The sequence below is a fragment of the Neovison vison genome, chromosome 4, assembly GCF_020171115.1.
Source record: "Neovison vison isolate M4711 chromosome 4, ASM_NN_V1, whole genome shotgun sequence".
Lineage (NCBI taxonomy): Eukaryota > Metazoa > Chordata > Mammalia > Carnivora > Mustelidae > Neogale > Neogale vison.
In genome coordinates, this window is record NC_058094.1 from 135430796 (window position 1) to 135448390 (window position 17595).

A 17595-nucleotide genomic window follows, 5' to 3' on the forward strand; every position below is an offset into this window, starting at 1 on the left:
TCAGGTGGCACACGAAGGACACGGGTCTTCTTTCCCTCGGGAACAACCGGCGACGAGAAGAAGAGCCAAGGAAACCCCCGTGGGGAGCTGATGATGGGCAGCACATGCTGACAAGTCTGTCCTAAACTCCGTCAGCGACTTTTCAGGCATGGATTAGCTCTGCTGGCTTCTAGAAACTTCTCCAAGGTTTACTCTGGACCACTGAGCCCGACTCCCCAGTTAAAATGAAAGACATCTTCAGCGTGGGGTCCATAGTGAGCTGCGGCCTCCACCCACATCTGGACCCCCACCCCTGTGGGGACCCCTGTGACATGGGACCCCCGCCCACATCCAGGCCCCACCCATGTCGGGACCCCTGTCGGGACTTGGAAGGGGCATTAGCCACAGCTCCGCAGGTGGCTGGCCCATCTCTGAATTTCCTCTCTCCAAATACCGGAATGATTTCGTACCAGAGGGAGGTGCGCCCGTAATTGTAATGACACACACCGTGCACCTTCCTGGTCACATCTTCATCAGAACACTACCCCATTACCCCTCCTTAGCAGTGCCCAGCGCACACACAGCGTCTCAGATGGCCCACGGAGAGAAGAGGCTCGTCACCAACCGTCCACTGCCTGGCACCCTCTTTTCGTCAGTGAGCCCACGGCCAGAGTTGTGGCCGGTGTCAGAGACTGCTAAAGGGGGAAGCTGAGAATGAGTGCAGGGAGGGGAGGTGACATCACCTCGTGCTTCCTGCCTCCCTGACACCTCGGAGAGAGGAGACCTGTCGAGCAGATCTGCATCTCCAGCTCAGTTTGGTAGGTCCTGGGGGGGTCAAGTTATACACAGATTTTCTACTGTGCAGAGGGTTAGCGCCCCAACACAGTTGTTCAAGGGTGCACTGCACTAATTCTGCCTACTATCGATGTCTGACCAAAGCTTAGTCATCAGTGCAACAGGGAAGGGAGGTGGGAAAAGGAGGAGACAGGGAGAAGCGCCCTACCTTCTGTAGGCTGTCGGTGGGGTGAGTGACTCTTGATCCCAGGGTTGTGAGTTCAAGCCCCACATGGAGTACAGAGATTGCTTTTAAAAATTGTCTAGGGACACCTGGGTGGCTCAGTTGGTTAAGCAACTGCCTTCAGCTCAGGTCATGACCTTGGAGTCCCAGGACTGGGTCCTGCGGCGTGCTCCCTGCTCAGCAGGGAGTCTGATCCTCCCCTCCTCCCTTCTCATGCTCTCTCTCTCATTCTCTCTCTCAAACAAACAAACAAAATTAAATAAAAAATTCTCTAGGGGCACCTGGGTGGCTCAGTCAGTTAAGCATCTGCCTTTAGCTCAGGTCAGGACCTTGGGGTCCTGGAATCGAGCCCCACATCAGGCTCTAAGCTCAGCATGGAGTCAGCTTGAGATGCTCTCTCCCTCTGCCCCTCCCCCCATCCATGCTTACGCACGTGCGTGCGCTCACTCTCTCTCTCTCTTTCTCTCTTAATAAATAAAATCTTCAAAGAAGACTGTGTCCCCAGAAAGCATCTGGAAGACACGGGGTCCCTGAGCTCCAGGGAGATCATACCTGTAGAACAAGTTTACTTAGAAACACAGTGGAGCATGTGACGGGCTCAGTCAAGGTGCGTTCTGCAATCACCCGGTCTTCACACTTGGCAAAGAAACCCCCAAACCGGGGCAAAGGAAGAAGGTGATCCCAATCCCCCCTAAACAACCCAAAGACTCTGTCCCATCAACAGGGCCGTCCTCACCCAGAGGTCCTTCAACTCACATCTTGTCCTCGTTCAGCAAGGCCCCTCCGTACGGCTGGCTGTACAGCGTTATTCCTGCGGAAGACAAATGCGGGACGTGAGCCCCCAAGCCCTCTCCCGGCACGGCAGGTGGATGCACTGTGCCCACACAGCGGCTCTGGGCTGCTCTGTCCAGGCCCGCAGGTGCCAAGAAGGGCACATGCCACCATTCTTCTCTGGCTTGTGCGGGCACCTGGCAGGCTTGTGACACTGGCTTGTGCGGGCACCTGGCAGGCTTGTGACAGGAGCAGCCGGCAGGTCTCGCACGTGCCTGGAGGGGCAGGTGCTGGTCTGACCTTTTATGATCTAATCCTCAGAAGCATCCCTGGGCATAAGTCCGTCACTAGCCATGTTTTGCAGGGAGACACAGACTCAGCAAGACGACACAATAGTATGCGAGGGTATCATTGGATGGAATGCGGGGCAAAATGCAAACACCCCCTCTTGCCAAAGCCAAGTCTAGGCCAATAGGAGAGTGAACCATCTCGATGGTCCAGCCTGGTGTGCGGAGCTGCCTGTCTGTATTCACTCTGCTTGCCTCTCGGGGGCTTGTGCCTCCGCATAGGACATCAGCCACTGATGGAGAAATCGCCACCAAAATTACCGATTATACTGGTTTTGTCACAAAGACGGTGCATGACCTCACACAGCATGCCGTCCCCCCCACCCCACCCCAGCCAAGGCTGGTCCACACTGCACCACGGACTCCATAACCCCGGGCAAACGACGGCTAGTTTCAGGGTATCACCAGACATCAGACCGGCCGGCGCTGCCCTCTTGCATGGGCTATTGCAGAGCTAAGTGTGTGGCCGCACGGGAGCACATCCTAGTCCCACGCCATGGGCCACTCCTGCATTCCCCTTCCGCTTAAACTCACTCAGTGCAGCCTGCCACCTGCGGTCTGTACTCTCTTATGAAGTCATATTAAATTTTTACCGAAGCGCCACGGGGTACGAGTGAATATAAATAAAGGAAGAGGCACGGACCCGGAACAGAGCGGAGTCCTCCAAATCCCCACTGTCCTGCCCCCGAGAGCCTTGTCTCCCAGCCTTGTACCAGCTGCTCCCCTCTCTCGCTCTGCCAGCCTCTCCCCTTCCATCGTGGGCTCCGCCACTCACTGATGCAAGTTCCCTCCCAGCGGAAAGGACAGGGGAAGCCATTGGTTCAGCAACCCCACTGTCCAGTTTTCCAGAACAATTTGTTTGGCTTTAAATTAATAGTGTCCTGATGTTCTGCCGCGGGCTCCCGCCATGTGTGCGGAAAGCCGGCCGGGTGCTTCCCTAGACCCTGGGCGAGATTTATACATTTGTCCTGAGCCGAGTTGCATGGTCCTGACCCTCTGCCTGTCTGGACCACTAACCCCCACCTGTTTTTCTCCCATCCGTCTTTCTTCCCTTGAGCTTGATCTCTACCCCTCCGCCCCCGTCCCTCCAGCACACGCCAGCTCTCACTCATCCTGGGCAGAAGAGTCGTGGGCAGCCTTGCGGGCAGCCCGGCATGTGGCCTGCGGCCACCAGCTCTGTCGGGGGCTTGTGCAGAAGCTCACAGACTGTCGACGGAGCTTGCAGAACCGCAGGATCCTGCGGGAATGCGGCACGTGTCCCGCTGGGATCTGGAAACAGCCCAGGTGTATGTGCAATGCTGTGCGTGGCTCCTGGCTCATCGGGGCCATGAGAACGTTCCCGATGAGAAAACGTCCAGGACGTGTGGGGAGCGGATGAGGGCTCAGGAACTGGATTCTTTTAGGAAAGTGGATGCATCTTGGAATTGTCTAACCTGTGTGTGTGTGTGCTTGTACGCGCGCGTGTGCACACGTGCATGCAAGCACACACACATGTACACACACGGGGCAAGAGGCAGTGTGCAGATGCCTTCTGACAGCTGAAGGAAGGCGATGGAGCCCAGGACACAGACTCAGTCTGTCTGGGAAGGTAAAGTTGGTCGAAGGAGTCAAGTTCAAAAAACAAAAGGCTATCACCCGACTTGAGGGTTGGAGCGTCAGGCCTGCTGAGCTCTGGGACTTCATGGAAAGAGGATGTGGGAGTCTGGGTCTCCCCCAGATCAGGTGGCTGGCAGCCCCACTAACTGTAAGCATAGGGCTTTCTGGTCCCGTGAGGCATGCTGGTGCACCCTCGAGCCAGGTGGGTCACGGAACCCCTCAAACTACAGCCAACTGGTCAGAATTGGGGGTGGCCTGGGCTCCTGGGAGTGTCGCTAGCTTGGAAGTGAGGGTGTGGCCCCGTGGGGTCTGCATCTCCTCCAGACAGCGCCAACACTGAGCTGCAGTCACAAACCTGGGGTGAAGCAGGATTCCCTCCGGAGCTGGATTTTCCTCCTCCTCTGGGAGTCCCGAGCTCTCTGTACCCTGCAGTTTCAAGAGCTCCCTGGGTCTCCTCGGGCCTCCCTGACAGTCCCAGGTATTTCTTATGTACCTGACAGGAGCGTCAAATCCCAAACAGAACCTGGGCTCACTGAGCCTGCTCCTATGCTTCCCACCCCCGGCTTGGCAGAACCATTCATGTCCCAGTCATCTTCTGAGTAATCAGACTCAAACCTACATCAGCCGCCCTCCCCTTCGTCCCCTCCCCACACATCCAAGAAGAGGTCAGGCTCTGCCACTTCCCACCACCTCCATGCCCTAGTGCCAGCCCCCATCCCGCACACCACACCCTGCCCCGGACAAGGGGGACATGCCCTGCCTCTCAGCTCGCCTCTCCTCGGTATTCCCAAACCCCTCCAGTCCTTCCAGAGAACTCCCGCAGAGAAACAGAAAGAAACACAGAGCCCATATTTTTCACCCGGATATAAGACACCTGTAGGACAACATCCAAACTCTCATGTCATCCGATGGCCCCACTGTTGCCCTGGAAAACCAGGTCACTACCGTGTCTTTCTTCTCCCCTTGGGGGCCTGCCCTGCCTCTTCTATACAGACATCCCTGCCTTAACATGATTCCACTTAGCACTTTTTGAGTTCATAGTACAAGTACTGAGTACAAAGGGATACACGTGCAGTAGCGACTGTACTTGGAATTCTGAACGGCGTCTCTTCCCGGGCTGGTGACATGCGCCACGTCCTCTCCCAGGATGCTGGAGAGCAGCTCGCTACCCAGCAGGTGCACGGTCCCAAGGGTGGACAGCCGATGCCCCGACCGCCCTCCTGCGCCCACACGGCCTCTCTGTTTCTCACCCTCAGTACAGCATCCAGTCACTCACAGCAGACGGTCAGCGCTTTATTGTACAATCAGCTTTGTAGCCAAGGCTTTCGCCCGGTGTCGGCTCATGAAGTGTTCTGAGAGCGCGTATTGCAGGCCAGGCTAAGCTCGGTGTTCGGGAGGCTGCTGTGTTCAGTGCATTTTTTTTTTTTTTTTAGATTCTATTTATTCATTTGACAGAGAAATCACAAGTAAGCAGAGAGGCAGGCAGAGAGAGAAGAAGGGAAGCAGGCTCCCCGCTGAGCAGAGAGCCCGATGCGGGACTCGATCCCAGGACCCTGAGATCATGACCCGAGCCGAAGGCAGCGGCTCAACCCACTGAGCCACCCAGGTGCCCCAGTGCATTTTTGATTTACGATATTTCCAACTAAAGATGGGTTTATCAGAACAAAATCCTGTCATACGTCGAGGAAGATCCTTGCTTCTTTGTCCAGCCCACTCCCTCCTCACAGCTGCTCGGTGATGATGTCCTTTTCCGAACACCATGAAGGGAAGGGAAAGACGGTCCTCAGGTCCTGAGCCCTTACAGACTAGTGAGCAGAGACCAGGTGCCAGTATCCCGGTGTCGATGAGGAGCCACCTGTGGTCACGTGTTGTCCGTGGTGCAGGACGTCAGGTGCGTGTGCGAATTCCTCCAGAGCAGCTCTGTCTCATCCGTGCGAGCTCCCCCCGTCTGCAGAAGCCAGATCTCAAGAGCAGACACCGAGAAAGCCTCCCACTTCTGGCAGCCTGTAGCTGGGCTTCCAGACTCCCAGCGGCAGGTGCCACCCCCCTTTGCCCACCAGCGTGCCACGCACCTCTCTTCCACACACACATCTCATTTTCCAGGGAACATTTCTGTACGGTGGGAGGGAGACGGGGGGCTGCCAGTCCAATGTCCCTGCCTGGCTCTTTCTGCAGCAAAAAGCAGCAAGCGCTTCTGCCGATGTTCCGTTACAGAATGTGCAATGACTGTGATCGCTTTCTGTGGATCAGGCTGCATAAACATCTTTCCTTACTTTCAACTGCAGGGTCCTTGCAGGATGATTGGGAACAGCACTCTGGGATTGGCTTCTGCCTCCTCATTCCTCCGTGATGAATCTGTGCCCTTCATTTGGCTCTCGGTGCTGGACTTGGGCTGGCCTCCCCTGGCCTCTCTCTAGCAGGTGGGACTGCATCTGGCTCTCTGCCCCGGGAAGTGAGCCACGGCCCCTGCGGTCCCCCGTGCATCACACCCCTGTTCTGGACGTTTCCGGGATACGTTTTTCTCACTCGGTCACCGGATGATGACGTCCATGATACAGAAGGCAGCACAATGCTGCGTGACTATCTTTGTTAGTCAGCCGGTAGCATTCAGGAACTGGGGCAAACGGGACCCTGTGAAGAGTTCCAGCTTGGACACACCCGGGTCTTCCAGAAGCCACAAGAGCAGTGCAGAATGGTGACAACTGTCCTGAACAGGTGACACGGGCAGGACACGGGCAAGACCCACGCTTGCAGGGTCCCAGGCCTGTGGGTGTCTTCAACTCACCTGCCAGCACACAGGGCAGCGAGAACCCTCCCTCCACACGCGACACGGTGGTGGCAAAAACACGCAAGCACAACCGTGAGCATCTCCCTAGAGCAGCAGGAGAGGAGATGATGCACGGCACAGAACCGGCCGCCAGAGAGACGCAGCCGCGCCAGCCATCCCGCCCTTTTTTGGCTCTGGGGTCTGCCCACACTGGGTGTGAGAAGGACAAAGCTGGTGAACCCCGCCAAGTACCGTGGCTGGCCCTCCCCTCCCGGGGCCTCCGTGCCTCCATATCTCGGGGGGGGGGGGCAGACACAGCTCTCCATGCAGGGCTGACTCTCAAGATTCCTCTGATTTACATATTCAACACACCGTAAATATTTAAATACAGTCTTTGGAAGAAGCCTGCATGCTCTGTGGCTGTCTCCTGGGCTGGTGGGGGGTCCTGATGGCCCTGGAGGGCAGCCCTCCAGCTCAGGGCTCAAGGCTGCAGAAGGGTCCTGGGTCCCTGCTTAAAAGGCCACCATCCCGCCAGATCTTGACGGCTGTGGTGAAAGTGAGGAATGCTCTTTGAAGAATAAGATATGGAGAAAGGCAGGGCCGTACAGCACAGTGCTTAAGAAGGAAGCCATCGGATAAGCAGGAAAAGCCTTCCACCTGCGTTCAGAGTCTCGAGTCCCGCTGGGCACCGGATTTGGTCAGCCGGCCTCGCATCAGCGTCAGAACTGCATCAACAACATCCTGATCGTGCTCTGCTCTGAGCAAGAGAAATCCGGGCTCCAGATGACAATGACGATGTCTCCTCGGGGTTTTGTAGGGATTTGACGTGCCCTTTCAACAGGCTCCCCCCATGAGGCCCCTGCAGATGGGCATAGACAGGCAGTCCCTCTCCTTGCCCTTGCAGAGCTCCTGTTCCCCAGTGGGACTCAATCCACTCACGGGAGGACACAGAGGAGGCGGCACCAAGAAGGGAGTGGGTGGGGAGGGAGCCCCGGGGAAGGACCGGGCGCCGATGACAACGCGCGGTGCCCAGCGCTGGGCTGGCAGGCAGCCCCTTGACCTCAAAGCAGACAAGAGGCAGGCAGGTGCTCACCAGGAACCCTGGCGCGGGCCGCTGCTAGGGTTACCAAAGCTGCCCGAGCTGCTCATTTCCACACTGCAATTTGCTCTCCCTACGTTCCCTAGAAGCAGCTCTGCAGGAATGAACATACGTACGTCAACATCAAAATGACACCTCCCTACACAGGTGCTGAGATTTTGTATTTTGCAAGAAGGGGTGGGGGAACTGAGAGTCAGCGCCGTGGGGGCCTGTTTTCTCAACAGTGACAGAGCAGTAGGAGAAAGCACAGAGGAGACGACCCTCTTCTTCCCTGAGAGCCCCGAGTTTCCCTAGACCCCCCGAGGAGAGGCGGCAGGGAGAGCATGGGTATCCACACGTGACCTCACACCCTTCGCATTCCTGCCGGCTGCTCCTTAAAAGAGTAACTTCAGAAATCACAGCTCCTGGCACAGATCCACAGAGACGGAGGGGGCACACGACCCGTCTCACAGATCGGCGCCCTGCCACGTGCTTGTCCTGGGGCAGCCCTCAACTTAGAGACGGGGCAGCGGCAAGGGGTGGTGAGGCGGGAAACACGGGGAGGGAAACCGAGGCACAGGGAACTTCTGTCGACTTCTCTAGGGCCGAACACAGCAGAGTGAGAGCACAACCCTGATTTTCTGGATCCCAGTTTATCCTTTTTTTGTCAAACTAGAAAACTCATATAAAGCCTTTGACGTCCTGTGAAAACCACATTCTTGCAATGCACCATCTCCATAACTGGGCTGTTAGTCCCTTTGTATTGTGTGTGCTCAGAACTGTATTTAGGTGACAACGGCATTGTGAGGGCATCTGGGGCTGACGATGTTAGCAAGGGGTCCAGGTCCCTCCCGGGAGCCACTGCAGTTTCAGCCCTCGAGGAAAAGAAGGGGCTCTGGGGCAGCAATGTCACAGGTCTTCAAAAATGATGTTTCAACATGCAAATTCTGAATACACTTGAATGATCTTTGTTTGATTACTCTCCTCATTTATATTCTGGCTTTTCTAAGGATTGGCCCACAGCAATGTATAAATGTGTAACATTAGCTCCTCATTTACTATTCTCATCATGGTTTCCAGACTCTGTATATCTGTCATTTGTAAAAATGCACATCTGTGCTTTTGTCTGATCCCCATTATGATAGAAGATACTTAACTTGTCTCCGATCCAACAGTCATTTTTGGGTCCATTCCTCTTATAAAATGTACATCTCTGCAAGTATCAAGGCCCAGATGTGTGTAGGCATCTCCACCAAATGAACAGACCTGCCTTAGCATCCGTCTATGCACCAACCATTGTTTTCTTTTGATTAATTCACTGTGAGTCATTGGTGCAATCCGAAAGATGAAAATGTTCTTTTGACCCAACAGAGTATTAAGAGAAATCTATGAACTTTCCAAGAGGTATATCAATGGCTTTCTTTCTGTCTTCCTCTCTTCTTTTTTAATTTTTTGCATTTTTAAAGATTAATTTATTCATTTGGAGAGAGAAAGAGCACATGCACACTCAGGCAGGCAGGACAGGCAGAGGGAGAAAGAAAGATCTCCAGCAGACTCTGGGCTGAGCATGGAGCCCTACGTGGGGCTCGATCCCACGAACCTGAGACCACAACCTAAGCTGAAAGCAAGAGTCGGACACTCGACGGACTGCTCCACCCAGACGCCCCTCTGTCTCCCTCCTCCTGTTCCCTCCTGGATGAAAGATGTTTTCCCCTCAATGTTAAGGCTATTAGTCTTATTGAATAATAGACGTCAATTGTAAAAAGCTTTGAAAGAAAGAGTAAAATTAAAATAAGTCCTAATCTAATTCAGAACCAACCAGAGGTAATCATTGTTTGCACTTTGATATCAATTACTTCAAAATGTCCAAGGTCTTCTCGACACACGCATGTCATTATTGAATTATGCTTCACATTCTTTATCTTCTACCACATCAATCATTCTTGACCTTCAACTAATGTTTCCATCACACACGTGCAAACATTCACATCCATATGCTTCCCTAGGACCAATGTTCATCAAGTTCTTTTATTCATTCTGTGGATTCAATATTGTTGTGATCTTATTTTTTATTAACTTCTCAAGTGACATCCTTGGGCGTTCTTTTTTATTAGGTTATGTCTATGGTGGGTTTCTGAGACACATCCAACATAAGTCATCTCTACGGCTTGTTTAATTGATGGCAACATCTTCATTTGGGACCAAATTTGGGGTGTATTTTTTTTTTCTTTCCATATTCTATAGGCAGTGTTCCCTGACCCACCAGCTTGTGAGGTTGTGATTAAAAAGTCAGAGACCAGATGCTGGTTCCTCCGAGCTGGAGGAGACCTAACTCTGCCAGGTCCTGTCCCTCACGAGGACCTGGATATCACACAGCAGCAAGCACAGAAGCTGACAGGTGGGGACAAGGCAGCGGCTGCCTGGGGACCTCAGGATGTGAGGAAGAGGGGCGCCTGGGTGGCTCAGTGGTTTAGGCCTCTGCCTTCAGCTCGGGTCATGATCTCGGGGTCCTGGGATCTAGCCCCATGTCGGGCTCTCTGCTCAGCAGGGAGCCTGCTTCCCCTCCTCTCTCTCTGCCTGCCTCTCTGCCTACTTGTGATCTCTCTCTGTCAAGTAAATAACCTATAAAAAAATCATTTAAAAAAAAAAAGGGGGGCGCCTGGGTGGCTCAGTAGGTTAGGCCGCTGCCTTCGGCTCGGGTCGTGATCTCAGGGTCCTGGGATCGAGTCCCGCGTCAGGCTCTCTGCTCAGTAGGGAGCCTGCTTCCCTTCCTGTCTCTCTGCCTACTTGTGATCTCTCTCTGTCAAATAAATAGATAAAATCTTTAAAAAAAAAAAAAAAAAAAAGGATGTGAGGAAGAGTGTGGCTGGTGGCAGTGAACTTCCTGGTGTCCTTTGTGCCTCTCACAGCCGCAGATGAGGCACTGCAGAAGCCTGCAGGATGGGGACTGCCGAGGGCAGCGGACCCTGGGAGTCACCCCTGTATTCCTCACACTACCACCAAGGAAACTGGATGAAGGGATATACCGAACACTCTGCAAATAAACCAAAATGGAAAAGCTGTTCAAGTCAATGACAGGAGAGCACACGGGAGTCACTCACAGGAGAGCAAGAAAAGAACCAGAGGAAACAAAACAGGTAATGAAGTACCAGACTTGAGATCACTGGTGCGTGAAGCCCGCCGATCGCAAATACACCAGTCAAAAGGCGAAGACTGATAAAGTGTACGCACCAACCGTCTGAGCCTCAAAATACAGGAATGGAGAACCAATACAGCTGAGCGGAGAAGCGGATAAATCCACAATTATTCTGGGGCATTTCAATCCTTCATGACACGATGGTCCCGTCGGACAGAAAGCCAGCGAAGACGGAGAGGAAGTGAGCCTTACAACCGAAGGACAGAGCCCGACTGACGTATACGGAGTGGTGCTACCAACGGCAGCCAGAGACACATTTTTTTTTTAAGATTTTATTTATTTATTTGACAGCAAGAGAGGGAACATAAGCCAGGGCAGAGGGAGAGGGAGACGCAGGCTTCCTGCTGAGCAGGGAGCCTGACATGGGACTTGATCCCAGGACCCCGGGATCATGAGCTGAGCGGAAGGCAGACGTTGAACCACTGAGCTGTCCAGGCACCCCCAAAGACGTGTTTTTAATCATCCACGGAAGCCGCACCCACACAGACCACGCACGGACCGTAAAGCAAGCCCCCATCAAATAGAAGATGGTGAAGATAACAGAATGCTTGTTCTGACCAAAGACAACAGGTGAATCTCAAAACCTAGAATTTGCACAACACACTTCAAAATCATGCCTGCATCAAAGGGGACATCTCAAGGCAAATTTTCCAGAGTCAGAAGCTGGTCTTACTTGTATTACTTTCAAAGTAACTTGTTCTTGCTACTTATAGCTTTATAACTTTGTTTAAAAAAAAAAAAAAAAAAAAAAAAAACAAAACAACAACAAAAAAAAAACACATTTTTTTTTCTTTATCCTTGAATTTTTGAGAATTCAGCAGAATTGCTCATCGATGATGGCTGTTTCCAGAACCCCCAGGCTCCCAGCTCAGGAAGGTTGCCTGGGAACGGCCGAGAGCAGTCTAACTCTCACAGTGGCCCAGATTTGTTTGTTCTTGCTGCTACTTTCCTTCTGACATCATGGCTTTGTTTCCTTAGTCACTGTTCGTCCGCTTTCCTGCTCCACCTAATTCCTCCGGCTCTTCTATTGTCAGTTTTTATATCATCTTTTCCTCTGGGTTCTTAGGGGATATTTTGTGCTTATCCTTTTAATCAAAAATTCTGAGTAAGGGAGAGAGCTGCAATCAATAAGGTGATTCTCTGTATCTAGCGAAAATGTGTTTTACCAGCCCCGCTTTAGCCGGCTCCTTTCTCACTGAAATGTATCTGACACTGAACATTGTGTACACTGAAAGCATAGGACGTGCAGATCCACTGCATTTTTATACTGTGATGTGATCGCCATGTAGCAGGTCCCAGCCAGCTTCCGCTTACCCCACTCTGAACCTCAGCCTGGCCTTTCCCACTGCTCTGTCTTCGGTTCCCAGAGTTCACACATTTCCCTGTACTTGCGTGAGTGTGAACTCACAACATGTTGTGACTCCAAGGTGTGGAGCAGCTCTGGGACCACACTGGATGTGACGGCTGGTGCGTCCCTTGGTTGCTGTTCCCCCGAGATCCCTCACTGAGATCTCATCTCAGTGCTCAGACGCTCACTCCCAGAGTGTCCCCTACGCTTCACCCCAGTGCTCCCAAGTCTCTCCAGACCCCTAAAGCAGAGGAGGGAGCCCGACATAGGACTCCAACCCAGGACTCTGAGATCATGACCTGAGCTGAAGGCAGACGCCCAACCAACTGAGCCACCCAGGGGCTCCCATTCATTCTTTTTCTTAAGCCACTTTATGGACTATGAGTGATGGACATAGAAAAAGCAGCAGATACAGGAGCCTGGGTGGCTCAGTCGTTAAGTGTCTGCCTTTGGCTCGGGTTGTGGTCCCAGGGTCCTGGGATTGAGCCCGGCATGGGGTCTCCTTCTCCCTCTCCCACTCCCCCTGCTTGTGCTCCTTCTCTCTGTGTCTCTCTCTCTAATAAATGAATAAAATCTTTTTAAAAAAGCGGCAGATATTTAATGTGCACAACCTGATGAGTTCAGAGCTAAGTCTACACCTGTGAAGCCACCACCACAGTCATTTCCATAAGCACACCCTTTGCTCCCCAGACATTTCCTCCTACCCTATCTGAATCTCGGTGTCTCTCTACCTACCTACCTTGTCTTTATTTTTGTGATAAGAAAGCAATCTAAGATCTACTCTTTTAGCAAATTTTTAAGAACACAATTCAGCACTTTAAACTCTAGGCTATAGGCTGCACATTAGATCTCTAACACTCATTGCCTGTATAACTGAAACTTCATACCCTTTGACCAGCCTCTCCCCATTTCTTCCTCCCCAGTGACCCTTGGTACCTGCCATCCCACTCTCTGCTTCTGTGACTGTAGCCCTCTTAAATTTCCCGGACAAGTGGGATCCTGTAGTTTTTGTTCTTCTGCGTCTATCTAGCTCAATTCACGGAAACAATCAAACCAATGAAAAGATAACCTATGTGATGGGAGAAGATATTTGCAAACCAAATATATATAAAGTTAATATCCAAAATATATAAGGAACTCCTGTAACTCAGTATCAAAACAATAACCTGAATTTAAAAAATGGGCAGGGGACCTGAATGGACATTTTTTTTTTCTTAAGATATGTTTATTTAGGGCGCCTGGGTGGCTCAGTGGGTTAAGCCGCTGCCTTCGGCTCAGGTCATGATCTCAGGGTTCTGGGATCGAGTCCCGCATCGGGCTCTCTGCTCAGCAGGGAGCCTGCTTCTCCCTCTCTGTCGGCCCCTCCCCACCAAATATTCACGCTCTCTTTCTTGCTCTATCTGAAATAAAAGAATAAAACATTTTTAAAAAGAATGCACAAGGTTGAGCAGAAAACAGTATAGAAAGAGGGACAGACCATGTTGACGGAGACAAGCAGGTACACAGGATGACAGGTGTACGGGGCTGGCGCACAGAGGGGCCGACGCACAGAGGAGCTGCGGTCATAGTGTCCGGGAACACCTGAGGCAGGGATCTAGGGGAGGTGCCAGGGAGACCCCCAGGGGTGGGCCGGGCAGGTGGAAAGAAGCTGAGGAGCCGCTGGGCCAGACCTGGGAGGACCCGAGGTCACAGGGGAGGGTTTGTTTTTTATTATTAGTGATGATTAGTATGATGAAGCCAGAGGGATGTGTGATCTGAGGAACACGTTCCAGGGGTGACTGTGGACACTTCCAGAGACCTAAGATGTGGGCCGGGGGCCAGGGGAGCACAGGGGGTGCCCCCAAGACCTCAGTCCTGGCACCTAGTAAGAGCAGGTGGTGCCTTGGGCCAGGGAAGTGCTGGTGAAAAGACAGACATTCAGCATTTCATGTGCAGAAGGGACAAGATTTGCCACTAACCATGGGACGTGCATGGAAAGGCACGGTTACGATTTGGGATTGGGCCTCTCCACCGACCCCATCTCCCCTGGAATCCTGAGAAGTATTACATGGCAAGTATCCCAACTCCCAATGGGAAATGCGGGAAGGAATAAAGCCGCAGACGTGCCCTCCGCGCCGTGGTCTTCTCCTCTATGGATCAACTCCCACGGCCGCACCTGCATCCCCCAGGCCTCGGGGAGCACCAGCAGACCACCCGTCCCAGCACCCAAGTGTGTCCCAGCCATCTGCACAGTCACAGAGCAGGACACCAGTGCAGGAGGAAGGAGTCTACGGGAGAATTCACTGTGCAAACCACATCTGCTCCTGGTAAGCCAGCGCCGGCCTCCCGGGGCTGAGAAGACAACTCCATTTCAATGGATTATACCACACACCTGCGTTACGTTGAGCTTGTGCTTACGAGGGGCCCCGAGAAGCTGCCCACGTGCTGGGACACAGCAAGGGGGCCCACCCCAGGCTCTGGAGACTCCTTTCAGGGGTCTGGGTTGGGTCCAGGAAGGTCCTGCATCTCTAAGGCAGGGATGTCTGTGTCTTGAAGACGCTGTCACAAGCCCGCCGTGACGAGAGCAGGCTGTGCTGTGTGGTACAGCGGTCATACAGCTGGTGTCACCAGGGTGCCCCTCGGAGCCCGGTTCTGGGGAGCTGCTGGGGCCCAATGGGGAGCAGGGCACAGGCTCTGCTCTCGGGGCTCATCCAAGCTGTAAGTCGGCGGCTTTCGCTTCAGTGTAACAATGAAGCAGGGAGTCTAGCTCTGCCCGTTCCCAGCTGCTGAGACCAGCACCCAGGGGAACCCAGATACTCCTGTTCCCAGCCCTCCCCACAGGGCTCCTAATCAACCCTTGGCTACTCATGCACAAACCTTCTCCTGGGCGCTCTGATTGGTATGTCCCCTCTTCGCGGCCCAAACCTTCCTTTTGCACAACCACCACCTCAACAAGGCACACAAGAATTGAAATTCTGACAGAAACAAATAAAATATCACTAAAGTTTCCAATAACAGAGGATAAATATATTTTTCAGGTCAGCATGACTTTTCAACCAACAAGGATTCCACTCCTTACAAGAGACGTTCCCGGGATGCACGTCATCTCACCCGGGAAGCCAGCCCCACGGGACACAAGTAGACTGACCCCCACCTCGGGTCACCATTGTTCCCATGACCCCAGCCAGTGACCCAGGACACAAGGACTTGACCAAACACTGGACTCAAGACTGTAGCTCACAGCTGGAACCCAATTTAACACTTACGTGTTTAACTCAAGCTCTTACGAGTTAAGGTTCCTTTTGTAACAACAGTACTCTGTTCCCTGGGCATGGAAATTTTAGTTGTGATCATGGTTTTTATCTCCTGGGACACAGGTTTCAGCCCCTGCCTGATTCCTCCTCTCATCTCAGAGCTGTCTAGACAGCATGCCCAGTCAAGCCGGGAGCCCCTTAGGACCTCACGGCAACATCGGATCTCCGCTGCACCCAAAATCTCTACTCCTTTATGGTTCCCCCCCACACACACACTGTTACTGATGTCACACAATTACACTTTGTATGCCCCGTTCCCACTAACTCAGATCTGTAGTATTTGATGCTTTTACCTTTATACCTTGTATAAGAGTAAAATGTAAAGTTAAAAACCAAATGTTCCCTTTCACTCTCTCCTCCTCCCCAAACTTCCAATCACTCCTTGTTTTGCACACGCGCATGTGCACACACACAGTTTCTGTTCTCACTCATTTTCAGCAAACTTCCACAGAACAGGGACACGTGTTCAGTCTCCTACATCCCATAAATAGACTCTCTCAGCATCTTTCCACCCATGGGATTTCCATCCGTACACTTCCATGGGACCAGCTCTCCAGAGGCGACCAGCCTAAGCCCTGCCGTCTCCCACCTCCTAACGCCCCACGCAGGATGGCTCCCTGACGGGCTTGACCGCCATCTTTATCAAGGGGAAGGCTGGAGGGTTTCGCTCACCCTCCTTGTACTGAGCTTGTGTCCCTCTCCTTTTCTGAATCCTACGGCACATGTTCATTCAACGTGTGACTCAAACCAGGCATCTCTGCGCCTGTACACACCATTTTACCCCTTCTCTGAACACACATTTCTCCTGACTTAGTTCTTTATAATCCCGTCTGGACCGACCAGGACCATCCTTTGTTCTTAAGACCTCAGATTTCTGATCTATATCCTTTAAACCCTGTCTTTACGTTTCCTTACTTGTCAAGTTCTTTAAATTCTCTCCTTTCCCCATGACTAATGGCTCAACCTTTTCTCTCACCTGTCTACATGTTATAATTTCATTTTTTTTCCCTCCAGAGTCATGCTAGTCTTACATGTGAGCAACCAACTTCCAACAGGTCACTTGACTGCAACCGACCTCTGCCCTTTAGCCCACGGCTTCCCTATTATTTAGTCTAATACCTCACTTTGATCACGACATTCTCTTTCTCCAATGGAGGTAAAGACTGTCTATAAGGAAAGTGTATAGTCCTCACTCTGTTAGACAAGGTCAAGCAGAATTTGGTCTCAACCAACTGCAGTTGTCTCTCTACACTCACCTTTACGACAAGGTCAGAGTGGACTCTGCCACTGAACTTGAAAGGACACTATGATTCTCCCGAATAGCTAATAATACAGTAGCTTTCAAACAAACTTTTGCCCATCCTTGGTTCGCGACACCTGCCCAGGAAGCGGTTCTGCTTGTGCCCTTCAGAAGTGACCCCTCACTTCCTGCAGCAGTAGAAGGAAGGCTCTGCTGTCAACCAGACCTAGAGCCACCGCACGGCCCCACAGCCTACCCTGCCCAGAGCCATCGCCAGTAGGCAATGTCTCTTAACCTTGGTTTTCTAATCAGTGAAGTAGGTTAATACTGGGCGTCTTACAAAACCGCTGTGAAAAATGAAATGACACCATGGGTGTTACATCTCGACTAGAGACCCCCGTACTCTCAAGGCACTTACTGATAGGGCTCTGCTGTCTGTCTGTCATCTGAGGGATCTCCGTGTTTTTCCTATTTTTCTTAGGCATGCATATTTTCACTTTTGTATATTACCTCCTATTGTTCCAACATAATTAAAGTGTCATTTAATCTTATTTTATTAAAAACTTGGTGGATAACGGGGGCGCCCGGGTGGCTCAGTGGGTTAATGCCTCTGCCTTCAGCCCAGGTCATGATCCCAGGATTCTGGGGATCTGCTCAGCAGGGAGCCTGCTTCCCCTTCTCTCTCTGCCTGCCTCTCTGCCTACTTGTGATCTCTCTCTGTCAAATAGATAAATAAAATCTTAGGAAAAAAAAAAAACTTGGTGGATAAAGGAAAACAAATATGGAAGTAAAAGATAGGGCTAGGGTAAAGCAAGAACATTAGGGTAATCGCTCCATGTTTATGCCCAGGAAGACTGACGCTTCAACAAGTACATCTTGTGAATAAATTATGATACGTGTGGCCTGCTGGTGCTTACACACTTGATGACTTTATGACTTTATTTTTTTTTAAGGAATCTGGA

At 52.0% G+C, this 17595-nt stretch overlaps 1 protein-coding gene across 1 annotated transcript in view; it reads right to left on the minus strand.

The window, feature by feature from the left end:
* Positions 1-17595, minus strand: part of ABCA13 (ATP binding cassette subfamily A member 13) — a 330719-nt gene that overhangs the window by 80976 nt on the left and 232148 nt on the right. Inside the window, exon 50 of the mRNA XM_044246994.1 lies at positions 1754-1808. Within this exon, the coding sequence (XP_044102929.1) occupies positions 1754-1808 (55 nt within the window). The remainder of the gene's footprint in view (positions 1-1753; positions 1809-17595) is intronic.